General features: G+C 44.0%; 2 protein-coding genes and 1 long non-coding RNA gene across 3 annotated transcripts; 1 reads left to right on the plus strand and 2 right to left on the minus strand.

Annotated features, from left to right (window-relative positions):
• The first annotated feature begins 1,308 nt into the window (after window positions 1-1,308).
• On the plus strand, window positions 1,309-2,139 carry LOC132469038 (P2X purinoceptor 7-like). Its single transcript, XM_060066966.1, has 2 exons — window positions 1,309-1,679; window positions 1,835-2,139. The coding sequence occupies exons 1-2, from the start codon at window positions 1,354-1,356 to the stop codon at window positions 2,013-2,015; spliced, it is 507 nt and encodes a 168-aa protein (XP_059922949.1). The 5' UTR covers window positions 1,309-1,353; the 3' UTR covers window positions 2,016-2,139.
• A 1,077-nt stretch (window positions 2,140-3,216) lies between these two features.
• Window positions 3,217-3,904, minus strand: LOC132469273 (uncharacterized). The gene is made up of 3 exons (XR_009528391.1): window positions 3,736-3,904; window positions 3,444-3,565; window positions 3,217-3,349 (listed from the first exon to the last, which is right to left on the minus strand). It is a non-coding gene; the product is annotated as an uncharacterized LOC132469273 (long non-coding RNA).
• A 130-nt stretch (window positions 3,905-4,034) lies between these two features.
• LOC132469421 (uncharacterized) lies at window positions 4,035-6,649 on the minus strand. The gene is made up of 4 exons (XM_060067390.1): window positions 6,030-6,649; window positions 5,428-5,586; window positions 4,266-4,860; window positions 4,035-4,144 (listed from the first exon to the last, which is right to left on the minus strand). Exons 1-4 carry the CDS (start codon window positions 6,336-6,338, stop codon window positions 4,035-4,037), a joined length of 1,173 nt encoding a protein of 390 aa, XP_059923373.1. The 5' UTR covers window positions 6,339-6,649.
• Between the last annotated feature and the right edge of the window lie 5,938 nt (window positions 6,650-12,587).

Raw genomic sequence — 12,587 nt, forward strand, 5'->3', positions numbered from 1 at the left:
AGTCCGTTCTGTCACAAGATCTGAAAGCAGTGGTCAATTGGGTTACTGCAAATAGACTTGTTTTAAATCTATCAAAAACTGTCAGCATTGTCTTTGGATCTCGGCATAATGTAGCCAGTCAGCCTATGCTTGATCTGCAGATTTCTAGTCAGCCAGTCAAGCAGGAGAGCAAGTTAAAGCTTCTGGGACTTTCTATTTGTAACACTCTGTCCTGGACTGATCATGTTAGGCAGATAGTTGCCAAGATGAGTAGGAGCATTGCTACGGTCCGGAAATGTGCCACCTACTTATCAGCTACTTTACGGAGACAGGTTGTTCAAACATTAGTATTATTGTTCTGTTATTTGGGCCTCTGCCTCTAAGACTGACCTAAGCAAACTACAAACTGTACAAAACCGGGCTGCTAGACTTGCCCTTGATAGATCTTACAGATCAAATGTAGATCAGATGCATTCTGATCTCAAGTGGCCTAAAGCTCTTGATAGGTTATCCATTAGGTCCTTGATATTTATTAAGAATGTAATTTCCACTCATGTTCCTAGAGCTCTTTTTAATGAAATTGTTTTTTGCTCTGATGCTCATTCATACGGTACTAGATCTGCAACAGCAGGGCTAGTTGTGCTCCCACACTGTAGGAGTAATGCAATGAGGAGGACATCCTTCTATAGGTCCATTTCTTTGTGGAATATACTCCCTTCGCACATTCGTGTTATACCTGTGAAGAGGGAATTCAAGAGGCAAATTAAATCCTATTTTTATTTATGTTAAATATGAACTCGGGACTCTGACTTGGCTTGGCGCTCAATGAATTATGTTTGTTTGTTTGACTGTTGCTATGTATTTGTAGTTTTGTCACTACTTTTACTGTATTTGAGTGATGATTAATTGTTTGTATGTTCTGATTTTAATTGGACCCCAGGAAGATTAGTCTGCCGCTTCTGCGACAACTAATGGGGATCCACAATAAACAATAAACAATAGATGTGTAGACTTCTCCTGATAAAGAGGTGAAGGTCATAAAGAGACTTTTTGTTTATTTGTCAGTTACCTTATTTGTAAATCTTTGAGATGTGTATGTGTTTAAATAAATATAATTGTACGGTACTCATGAATCCATCTTTGCGTCTTTACCTTTACCAGTGCTTTAATATAGCCTACAGTATGACAGTGACAACAATTTTGAAGCTCGTACATACCCTTCTGTATCCATATATTTCATATTGTAAAAAAACGTAAAAAAAAAATTGTTGGCAGTTGGGGGCCTGTGCCCCAGTAAAACTCTAGGTCTAGCAACGCCCCTGCGGCAGAGGATATCTGTATGAACCAGAATACACCCAAGAGGAGCTACGGGAGATGGAGGCCAGGGCTACGGAGGCGCCTGAAGCTCCGGCTGAAGCGGTCCCCAGGATCGCGGGAAATTGGTGGTGTGCCTGTGGGAAGTGCAGGCAGATGCCGACGGAGCACGAAAGTAGGTGCTGCACGGAGTGGGACCTTGTCGTCACAGCTGGTATGGCCAACCTCAATGTCTCGGTCGACGAGACTGTGTCGCCCTGCATCTCTCTAAATGAAGTGCGCCATCTCCTAAATAAAACCGTGCTGGAGACTTTCTTCTGGGTCCCTAAAATTAACTGGAAGAAACGCCCCACACCCGAAGGACCGAATGGCCAACTGTCAGATAGGTAAGCTACATTGATGTAATGTATTTCATATTCAGATGCCAATTTGTATAATTCGCATGTATCTCGACTATAATGTTTTTGAAAACGGTGCCACCGTCTCATTACTAGTAGTTACTGACCCAGTCTTTGCTCTATCCATGTTTTGTTACCCTCAGTCAATACCGACTTGTGGCTTATCGAGTCATTCTGGAGTGGGCCCTCAAAGGTCAACCACTGGGACGAGGAAATCGCCTTGCATTACCCAGTTGCGTGGTGTGGGCTGTTAGGAATGCGTTCCCATCCCCCACTGGACAGTATGCTGGGTTTAAACCCAGTGAGATAGAGGAATTATTCTGAATTCATTATTTTTATTCTTATTCCAATGTATATCTTACCCTTCTGTTCCTACCTTCTGTTCCTACCTAACTGCATTGCGTTTACTTTTTAATTTCTTCTCAATAAAAAAACTTTTGTTCAAAAATCGTTGCAGTTTTATTTAGAAAGTGCACTAGTGTCTGTAGGCCTAAACATGTTTTCCTAATGGGTAAAGGTAGACATAGGCCGACTGTATTTACAAACACATTTACAACACTACCACTTGAACACCCTACACTTCACTCTTTATTACACCTCATTACTTTATTATTATTAATGCTGCTACTTATTTATTTTTATACTTATTTATTTTTATACTTATTTTATATTTTTTTCTTGCAGCTATGTGTATGCTGAGGAACCAAGCCTAATAATTATTATAATCCTAATTGCTCTTGTGTAGCCTACTGTACAATAAGGGGTAATAAAAGTGATTCTGATTCTGACATATAAACAAATTTACAATCTGGATCCTTGGATTTTCAAACATCAGTGTGGCGAGGGAATCTGGATTGATGTTTCCTGATTAAATCTTCCTTGGGGGGTCTCTCCTTAGTGGCAATGTTTGCAGGCCGCTGGACATGTGGAATGTCTTCCGGTGTTCTTTCCTCCCTTCTCTCCAACACGAGTTTCACAAGGTGTTGTGTGAAGTACTGACTAGTAGGCTCATAGATCTTCTTGGCTACCCATTCCTTGCTCTGTTTTGGGAACACCATACTGTATCTTGGAAGTCCTACACAGAGAACATTATTTCTTAGCCAAGTTGTGACAAACACATTTAGGGGCTTACTTATGAAATCTCAATACCTTATGAAGTCTCTGTCTGCTGTCGGCCGACATTGTAATTGTTGTCCAGGATGGCTAGTTGTGTTCGGGCTACCATGGTGTCGTACCGAAAATGCAGTCGTTTCGGCAGATATTTTAGCATAACGTTGTGGTACACTTCCAAAGATCCTGTAAATTAAAGTGTTTCATTAGACATTGAGAGAGTGACTACATAGGTTGAAAAGTTGCATAGATCTGTTTCATAATGCTATATACCTGTATGTTTGAAGCGAGTCATCTGCTCAAGGTCTTTCAGAAGTCTTTTATCTTCAACAATATTCCGTAAAGACTTGAACACTTGTGTTCAAAGTGTGTTCTTTGAACAGAGTGTGTTCAAAGACTTGAACACACTCTGGCTGGAGCCATCGCTTTGTCCTTTGCTGATCTGGGTTGAGAGCAGGGTGAGGGCATGCCCACTTTCTTCCATCTTGCTCCCATGTGTGCTCCCCACAGATGTGGTGGAGGACTGAGGTCCACCGTCGCTTCAGTTCCTACAGAATATATTACATTTCAAGACTATTTGATAATCTTCTGACTGGATTTCAGTGCAATCTTTATACATTCTTTATGCATTGGGGTTATTACCTCAGCACTCTCACCACAAGATGAGCATGAGAACCAAAAGTGATTGAGGATCGCCCGAATCCAGCCCTGCAGGACCTGATTTTCCTTTTTGTTGGCGAGTGCTACCAGTTTTTTCTTTATGCCTGTGTAATAGTAATGAAACACATTACCACAAATGTGGGTGAGCCAAATGTGAAGGTTCTCCTTCACAGTACAAGATATGTGGTCTTGATACATGGAAGGTCTATCAGGTTATGATTTGATGAGTCATTGAGTCAATCACAATTTACATTGTTTTGATACAACTATTTACCTTTTGATACATGCCAAGGATCAAATTCATGGTGAACATTCTGGAATTCCTCCCTCATTATTTTCCGAACTGATGTGGCCCGGTCTGTAGTGATGAGGTCTATATCTACTCCTTCATTGAAAATGAGATGGTTGAGGCCCCTCCTACAGCCTTGGGACTCCATGGCAACTGAACTGCCAGCTTCCGTTACCTATTGACGAAAGAGAATAGAAATGAATGAATTAGCAATAGCAAAAAAACAAATACAATACACCCACTGAATAATGCTTTATCTATACTCTGTCACCCAGAGTATAGTTTCACAAATCGGACAAGCAGCATTTTAGTTTTACCTGTAGTAGTTGAAAGTGAATGCTCTCATTACTGGATAGAAGCTGAAACGAATAGGTGGAATACTTGCAGCTGTAGCCTGTAGAATGTAATAGCGTGACAACATGTGAGTCCTCCTTACTATCCAGAGGAAAACATTTCCAACAGTCTTACAATCCATACCTCCATGTTATTGTATTAAAGAAAAAAAACACACTCACCTGGTGAGTCAGACCTGGCATCTCCACACAGCTCTATGGACTCGCCTTCAGCCTTTTGTCTAATAAGTCGCCTAATGAGATTCTCATGATGATCCTTGTATGCAAAGTGTACTACTGGAATAAGGTAGTCGGATTGGATGGAGTAGTACTGCGATTTCTTCAAGAGTTGCAAGTTTAGGATGCTGGCCCACTCGTGTACTTCAGTGAAAGTTGTTCCAGAGAAAAGCGTAGCAGCAGAAACAAGCAAGTTATTCTGTGCCATTCCTCTTGCATCAGGACATGATGCCCACTTGCCATGATGATTATTCAAACATGTCCATTCAATCTTTAGTTGGCTGCCTGTAGTTGTCACTTTTTTATCAGTGATTTGTGCGGCACATATATGGCATGTTCTAAACAGTTGCATGATGCTAGACTCGTTCACAATCCATTTTCTTTCATCCCACTCCCCTTGCTCTTCTGAGGCACTTGAACTGGAGGTTTCACTTGAACTTGACTGTTGACTGAGGCTGAAGCTCATGTCTTTTGGGTCATCCTCAATGACTGAGGAAATGCTTGTGTCCATTTGAAGCATCTCAGTTTCACAATCATCTGGCTGTTGAAAAGTGAAGCAAAGGAATACTTACAATTATAGTGATAACTAGAAAATGCATTTCCTGCAGAAAATGTGCTGTAGTGCAAAGTGAGGTTGAAAATATGTTTTAATAAAGCCACATAGATTATTTAAGACATAAAGAAACGTATGTCTTAAATCAAGTGATGGGGTTTGAACAAAAGTTCAAAAGTCTAAATGGAGTAAACAATGTAAACATTTGAGAAAATGGAAATGGTTGAAAACAAATAGAGTGACAGCTGAATGAAAAGCGCAAAGCATTGCTAAAAATGCAGAAATGTAAAATAAGTGTGTGTGTGTGTGTGTGTGTGTGTGTGTGTGTGTGTGTGTGTGTGTGTGTGTGTGTGTGTGTGTGTGTGTGTGTGTGTGTGTGTGTGTGTGTGTGAAAGAAGAAAGAAAGAAAGAAAGAAAGAAAGAAAGAAAGAAAGAAAGAAAGAAAGAAAGAAAGAAAGAAAGAAGATACAATAGTTGAGCGCTGCATGCAGCACTCACCTAATAAACATTGTATCACCACAAGTAAGGTAACAATATAGTAACAATATAACTTACAGATAGTGAGAGCCTCTCCCTGATCACAGGGAAAGCAAGGTAACTGCCAGATAAGGACTTCCTTGGGGATTTATTGGATTGGTGAGGCCGTGGCTGTGGACTGGTGAGGACCAAGGATATGCTGGAGGTAGAAGGCTGGTCCACCACACCGCCAACAGCCTGTAACAAGTTGCAAAACACAACATCTCATCAACATTACTGACACAAATATTGTTGTTATGGCTCAGACTGCCATTTGAACGGTGGTTCAAGCGATTATGTTATGCATGGTCGCCTGAGTATATAATAATATAAGATATATAATATGGGCTATAGATATCTATATATTATATATCACGGCCGTATGATGCCCATGTCTGATCTAACCTCTGTGGATACCCCATCAGCTCTCTTTAGGAGACGTTACGATCAAAAAAACATTTTAAAAACGCTATTCTAGGTCAAAATACTAGTAGGCCTATAGACTAACTTCAGAATCATCGTCAAAAACATCAAGCAGCAACAACGAACTCGCTGTTTTGGTCCGTGTAACCTTCAGTTCGAGTCAGATGTTCAACCTAAACTTATCATAAACATAACGTTGTACATGATGTCTAGCTTACCCCGAGGTCTTCTTCGTCTAGCGTTGGTCCACAAAGCGTCGGTACAGCTGCCCTTTTCAGATGCAGTCTCTTCGGACACTTCTTTCGATGACTTGTTGATTTCAGGTAGTCCTCAGGCCGAAAGTGAAAGGCGCAAACGCGATGGTCGGCTTCCCGAAGTACATTTACTGGGGTGTTTATGTCGAACCCGAGGAATGAAAGCCACAACTTTCTGACTCTATGACTTTTAGGTGTGTTGAGAGGAAGCCGATGACAACTCCTTTTTCTAGAGATCTTCCCGCAGTTTCTGACCGCACAAATTCTTCCCATAATCGACTGCACGGTAACCACAGCTGATGCCTTGGTTTTGAACTCGACAGAAAATGAAGTTGAACGTCTTCTTCTTATTATTATTATATATTATATTAGTTATATATATATATATATATATATATACATATAGACCTATATATATTATTATTATGCTTCTTCTTCCTCTGGAATATTGTCGTCAACAGGTGGTCGAACTGTGTAACCAGCTGTGTAACCATGGTTACACAGCTGGTTACACAGCGAGCGGAAGTTTATATGCGGTTGTGAGGTATCTGAAAAAATAGTTCCAATTAGCAACTAACACGGATATAAACTATATATTGCGCCGATATTTTTTTTTTAAACTTCACAAATGCCACTAACCACTCGGTTACTTGCACATTTTTTAAAACGAACGTTTAGGGTTGCTGGGATGACAGGTTTGTGTATGCACACAGACAACCATTGTGAAGCAGGCAGGAGCGATTCAAAATGAGCCAAATACCAGAGAAAGGACTAATAGTTAAAATTTCGGTGTCACCCACTCTATTTCATCATAAACAAACCAGAAAGGGGGCTCAATGTTCAAAATACCGGAATTGTCCTTTAAGAATGTCTTAATTTTGTCTTGCGATGTTGTCCTGACCTCAACTTTGCGGACCTTCCCATCACCACTTGGACTGGTAGAAGTGACCAAACCAATTGGCCACTCATTGCGGGGTGATTGGCTCTGTTTAAGTACCACAATGTCTCCAACTTCCAGGTTTGGACATGCCGTGTGCCACTTACGCCTTGTTTGAAGTGTGTGGCCACCAGGCACAGACCTGGTGGCCAGATCAGCTGGGTTTTGATCCGTAGGCACATAATGCCACTGTTGGGGGGAGGTTGTCCTGCGTATCCCGTGAACACGATTGTGTACATACACAAAGAATCGCTCAGAGCTATTGTGTATATAGCCGAGGACAACTTTGCTGTCACAGTAAAACCTCACTGCGTCTGGCTTGTGGTCAAGCTCCTCGAGGATCAGTTCAGCCATCTCGACGGCCAGCACAGCGCCACATAGTTCGAGGCGAGGGATGGTGGGCTCTGGTTGAGGGGCTAGCTTTGCTTTCCGGAGCACAAAGCCAACTCTACAATGCCCTTTTGTCAAGACAACCCTCAAATAAGCTACTGCTCCTATAGCCCAGCTATAAGCATCCGAAAAGAGACACAACTGTGTATGTGGCACTGGATAGAGACTGTTGTATGTATGAGCGGGGAAGATGGAGGCTACTCAAATCCTGCAGTGATTCTTTCCATGTTTCCCACTTGTTTAACTTTTCTGCAGGAAGTTCAGTGTCCCATTCATGAACGTCAGCAGAAAGTTCCCTGAGCAGTGCTCGCCCCCTGATGGTCACTGGTGCGACCAAGCCCAATAGGTCAAAGAGGCTATTGACGGTGGATAGCACTCCATGGCGGGTGAACGGCTTGTCGTTGACTGCAACTCTGAATGTGAAAGTGTCAGAGTCTATGTTCCAGCACAAACCAAGGCTTCTTTGTACTGGGAGCACTTCATCAAGGCCCAAGTCTTTTAGGCCCGCAGCCAGTTCTCCAGGTGTGAAAGCTTGCATCACTGCGACACTGTTAGAGGCGATTTTATGCAGTTTAAGATTTGATTCTGCCAGTGAAGCTTGAGTGCGCTTGAGCAGATCAATGGCTTCGGCTTCAGTTGGGAGGGAGATGAGCCCATCATCCACATAAAAGTGTCGCTCGACGAAGTGGCGAGAGTCAGAGCCGTACTTCTGTTCACCTTCCTGGGCAGCTCTCCGAAGGCCATATATAGCCACTGCAGATGAAGGGCTGTTCCCAAACACATGGACTCGCATTCTATACTCTGCCACCTCCTTACTAAGATCGTTATCCTTGTGCCAGAGGAATCTTAAGTAATTTCTGTGGTCTTCCCTCACCAAAAACCCATAGAACATTTGTTGGATGTCAGCGGTTAGGGCAACAAGCTCCTTTCTGAACCTGAGCAGTACTCCATGGAGGGAGTTGTTCATGTCGGGGCCTGAAAGCAAGACATTGTTAAGGGAGATGCCACCTTCTTGTGCACTTGAGTCGAACACAACCCGTATCTGACCCGGCTTTTGGGGGTGATACACCCCAAAAATAGGTAAGTACCAACACTCTGCATTCTCGGGGACAGGGGGAGCTTCCTCAGCGTGTCCATTTTCAAAGAGCTTCTCCATAAAGGCAACAAACTGTTCTTTCATTTCAGAATTTTTGTTCAGTGTACGTTGCAAGGAGTGGAGGCGAGAGAGGGCTTGAGCACGGTTATTTGGAAGCCGTGGTCTGGGTGACCTGAATGGTAAGGGACCAATCCAGCTGTTCTTCTCATCTCTCTGGAGCTCTTCCTGCATGATCTCCAGAAATGTTTCATCCTCGAAAGACAAAGCAGGTTTGTCATCATTCTCTGTTCTCCTGAACACACTGCATCCAAGTTTGTCTTCGGCAGGCACACTGATGGCAGAATAGCTGGACTATTGGGTAGAAAGGCCGTGCCTGTGCTCCCCGCCGTAGCTCGCTTTTTCTTTAACACAGATGTGTTTCTGACATGGTGTTAGAAAAGATGGACGTCCATTCTGCAGGACGTTGGTCTTAAAGACAGCTACAGTGGGCTTGTGAGCACTTTCAATGCAGACCTCCCCCACTATCACCCACCCTAAATCCAAACGCTGGGCAAAAGGTGCTTTGTGTGGCCCAATGATTTGCTGTCTCACCTTGTGAACACGTATGAGGTCCCGCCCTAGTAAGATCAGGATCTGCGCTTCAGGATCAGGCTTTGGGATGTGAGGTGCCACAGGTCTTAAGTGAGCATGGGAAAGAGCAACCTCTGGTGAAGGGATTGCTGAACGATTGGTCATGATCTCATTACATTCAATGAGTGGCGGTAAGTCTAAACACACTTCACCATTCATTGCTTCTATCTGAAAACTGACCGCCTTCCTTCCAGTCATTTCAATGGTACCAGCACAGGTTCTCATCAAGTAGGGTGAAGGGGTGCCTCGGATGCCAAAGAGCTGGAAAAACACAGCTCTAGCCAGGGAGCGATTGCTTTGGTCGTCAAGGATAGCATACTTCTTGACTGAGCGTTCCTTTTGTCCCTGTGGGAAAACTTGCACCAAGCATACCTTTGCGCAAGATCGGGCTGGGAGGCCTTCTCCACATACCTCAGTGCGCCTTGAAGTTACCTCTGGAGGTTGGTTGTTTTGCGGTTCTATGTCTGGCCCAGTCGCAGGTGACACTGCTGGTGAGAGGCTAGCGTCTGGATGCATGGCCGTGCAGTATCGGTCACTCTCACACTCATTACATTTCAGCTCCACAGGACATTCTCTGGCCATGTGAGTAGCAGAGCAGCACCTAAAACATTGTCTGTGATCTTGCAGCAAATTTTTGCGGTCTGTCAGCAGCTTCATTTTAAAGGCTCTGCATTTTTCCAGAGGATGAGCTTTATTGTGAAGAGGACAGTATTTAGCTGGATCACAACTACTTTTCTTCTCCATCTCTGCTCTATACTTCGAGCTTGAGCCTGCTGTTACTGACACGTCTGTCTTATGGACAGATATAGCTGCCTTCACACCATCATATTTTGCTGTGGGCCTTTCATTATGGTAATGGTTACGGCTGCTGTTCATCAAGACAAAGCTGGGATCATTTCTGGCCTTTGCCTCACTGCTGACAAAGTCGGCAAAGAAAGAGAACGGGGGATGACAAACTCTGTGATGTTCTTTATACCTTGACCCAGTAGACAGCCATTTTTCTTGTAAGTTTGGTGGCAACTTTTCAATGATGGGGTTAATGCCCCGAGGTCTGTCATGGGAACTGAGTCCAGATAAGTACCCGTCTTCTTTAGCTGAGAGCAGCTCCATGAGCAGGTCACTAAGTTCTCTTAGTTTAATATTCTCCTTTGAAGTGAGACGAGGAAAATTATCTAGCCGCTTAAATAGAGCACTCTCTATCACTTCAGGGGTGGCATAGCACTCTCTGAGTCTTGTCCAAGACAGCCGAAGCGCGGCTTGAGGGTTGGTGACGTGTAATGCTCGAATTATTTTAGGGCTTAATTTTTTCGGTTTAAACGATTAATTTGAATTTTTACTTTGCTACGGTTTGTGAAATGGCTGAACCGAAAAATCCGAAAAACGTTTTTTTTTTTTTTTTTTCTCGAAAACAGGTTTGGGGGATAACATTTGAACGGTGGGACGTCATTACTCGCGGGGTTGGTCAGTCTTGCGTGCTGAACGTAGTGACGAAATTTGACGTGAAAGCCTTCCGTGGTTTTCGAGGAAATCGTCCTGTGTTTCAATCGACCCGGATCTCCCCTACCATAAAAATGTCCATGAACACAGATGAAGAACTCATTCATAAAAAGCGTGCTACTTCAGTTGTATGGAAGTGGTTCGGGTACAATTAGTCAGACATAGAACAAACTGTTCCGTGTAAGGTTTGTAGAAAGTCGATCGCATTTTACAAGTTTTTCAGGGATGGCCTACAAGATCTTTTTTTTCAGTTTGATATAAAAAAATCTTTGCACAATGACAGCCAAGTGGTGCTGATTTAATTTTTTATCCTCCTGGTTCACATAGGCCTAGATTACTTGGTAATCTCATTTATTTGTATTGTGTTAATAAAGAAAATATGTATTTAAATTTTGCCTTGGTCTTTTTAATTTGTTTAGAGAAAAACAGAAAAAGAAATTGAGGTTTAAATTGTCCATTAGTTAGTTTTTTGGCCAAATCGCCCAGCCCTAAATTCTTTTAACATGTTCAGATGATTCCCTTCCCAGCCTTTTTACCAGTAGATCTAACTCTTCACTAGCTGATAGGTCCAAGTCCTGAGTGGCGTTAAAGAAGGAGGACTGCCACGCTCTGAAGCTCTCAGGCTGATCATCAAATTTAGTAAGACCTGTTGTTATTAACTCCCTGCGAGCCAGATATTTAGCAAAGTCTTTGATGTTAGAAGATGGAGTAATAGCAGAGCCCTGTGCGTTGTTCCTAGGAGAATGGTCTGAATAACTTGCATGCCTGAATGGAGAGGAGGGCTGCTCCTGATAGGGCTTATAGGAGGAATGAGGGTGTGAGCTTGGGTGCTCAGGCGGGTGTGTCTGGAGCACGGGTGTTGATACGTACTGTCTTGACGTTGTGGGAGAGCCATCATGGTGGTAGGCGGGACTTGATTCAGGGACCTCCTGCCTTGTCAGTGGCTGTGTCTCTGTGATATGGGGAGGGGGCGGTGTGTCTGAGGCAGGTGTGTTAGGATTGAAGCTGACCTGAGCCTGATGTTCCAAATATGCCTCTGTTCGCTGTCGAATTGACTGTGGTGAGACGTCACTCCTGACGACGCTGTGCATGTCCTCACATTCTTTTCTTGCTGCAGCCTCTAAAACTTCAGCCAATGCGTTGGCGGCAGCAGCTTCTTTTTCCAGTTCTAGTGCTTCTAGGTTCGCTTCTAGTGTAGCCTTTTCCAAATCTAACTTGGCTTTCTGTTTCTTCAATTCCAACTCTTTTTGTTCGAATGTGACTCTGGTGTGTGCGGCTTCAGCTGCAGCTCTGGCCTTAGCAGCGGCACTAGCCACTGAGCACTTTGAAGAAGATGTGCCCTTGGAGCTGGGCTGTGATCAGTGGCGGTTCTACGTCCAGTTACGCCCCGGGCAAGACTTCCTACAAGCGGAGGGGGGGGGGGGGGGTGGAAGGAGCAATTGTTGACGGGGGGGGGGGGGGGTGGAAGGAGCAATTGTTGACGGGGGCGGGGGGGGTGGAAGGAGCAATTGTTGACGGGGGGGGGGGGGGGGGTGGAAGGAGCAATTGTTGACGGGGGGGGGGGGGGGGGGGGTGTTGTATCGTGAACCTACGGACTTCAGTGGGGATTTCATTCCGTCTGTGCACGGCACCTTCTCAACGAGCAGGTGTGCGCCTGCAGCCAGAGGGGGCGCCAAAATACCTATTCCCCACACAATGTTATGTCGTACTTCATTGATAACCGCTACGCAGCGCAGTTTTTTTTTGTACTGCTCGTGGCGCCCCCCATGTGATTTGGCGCCCCCCACAAATATGCCGCCCCGGTTCGCCCATGCCTAAAACCGCCACTGGCTGTGATGATGCTTTTTCATCCCTTTGTGTTTTCTGGGATCCATAACTGTGGCAGATGAATCCTTCTGACAGTATGACTTTTCACTTTACTGTTCTCTCTATGTGTTTTACTTCGAAAGTGATGACATAGATAAACAACTCC

The sequence above is a fragment of the Gadus macrocephalus genome, chromosome 12 (genome assembly GCF_031168955.1).
Source record: "Gadus macrocephalus chromosome 12, ASM3116895v1".
Classification (NCBI taxonomy): Eukaryota; Metazoa; Chordata; class Actinopteri; order Gadiformes; family Gadidae; genus Gadus; species Gadus macrocephalus.

Bases quoted from the DNA above. Each gene is read 5' to 3' on its own strand.
- LOC132469038 (XM_060066966.1), top strand. From the start codon at position 1,354: ATGGAGGCCAGGGCTACGGAGGCGCCTGAAGCTCCGGCTGAAGCGGTC. The intron at 1,680-1,834 runs GTAAGCTACATT...TGTTACCCTCAG, and splicing joins AATGGCCAACTGTCAGATAG to TCAATACCGACTTGTGGCTT.
- LOC132469421 (XM_060067390.1), bottom strand. From the start codon at position 6,338: ATGGGAAGAATTTGTGCGGTCAGAAACTGCGGGAAGATCTCTAGAAAA. The intron at 5,587-6,029 runs GTAAGCTAGACA...AACTTGTTACAG, and splicing joins TAGACGAAGAAGACCTCGGG to GCTGTTGGCGGTGTGGTGGA. The intron at 4,145-4,265 runs GTGAGTGTGTTT...TACATTCTACAG, and splicing joins TGCCAGGTCTGACTCACCAG to GCTACAGCTGCAAGTATTCC.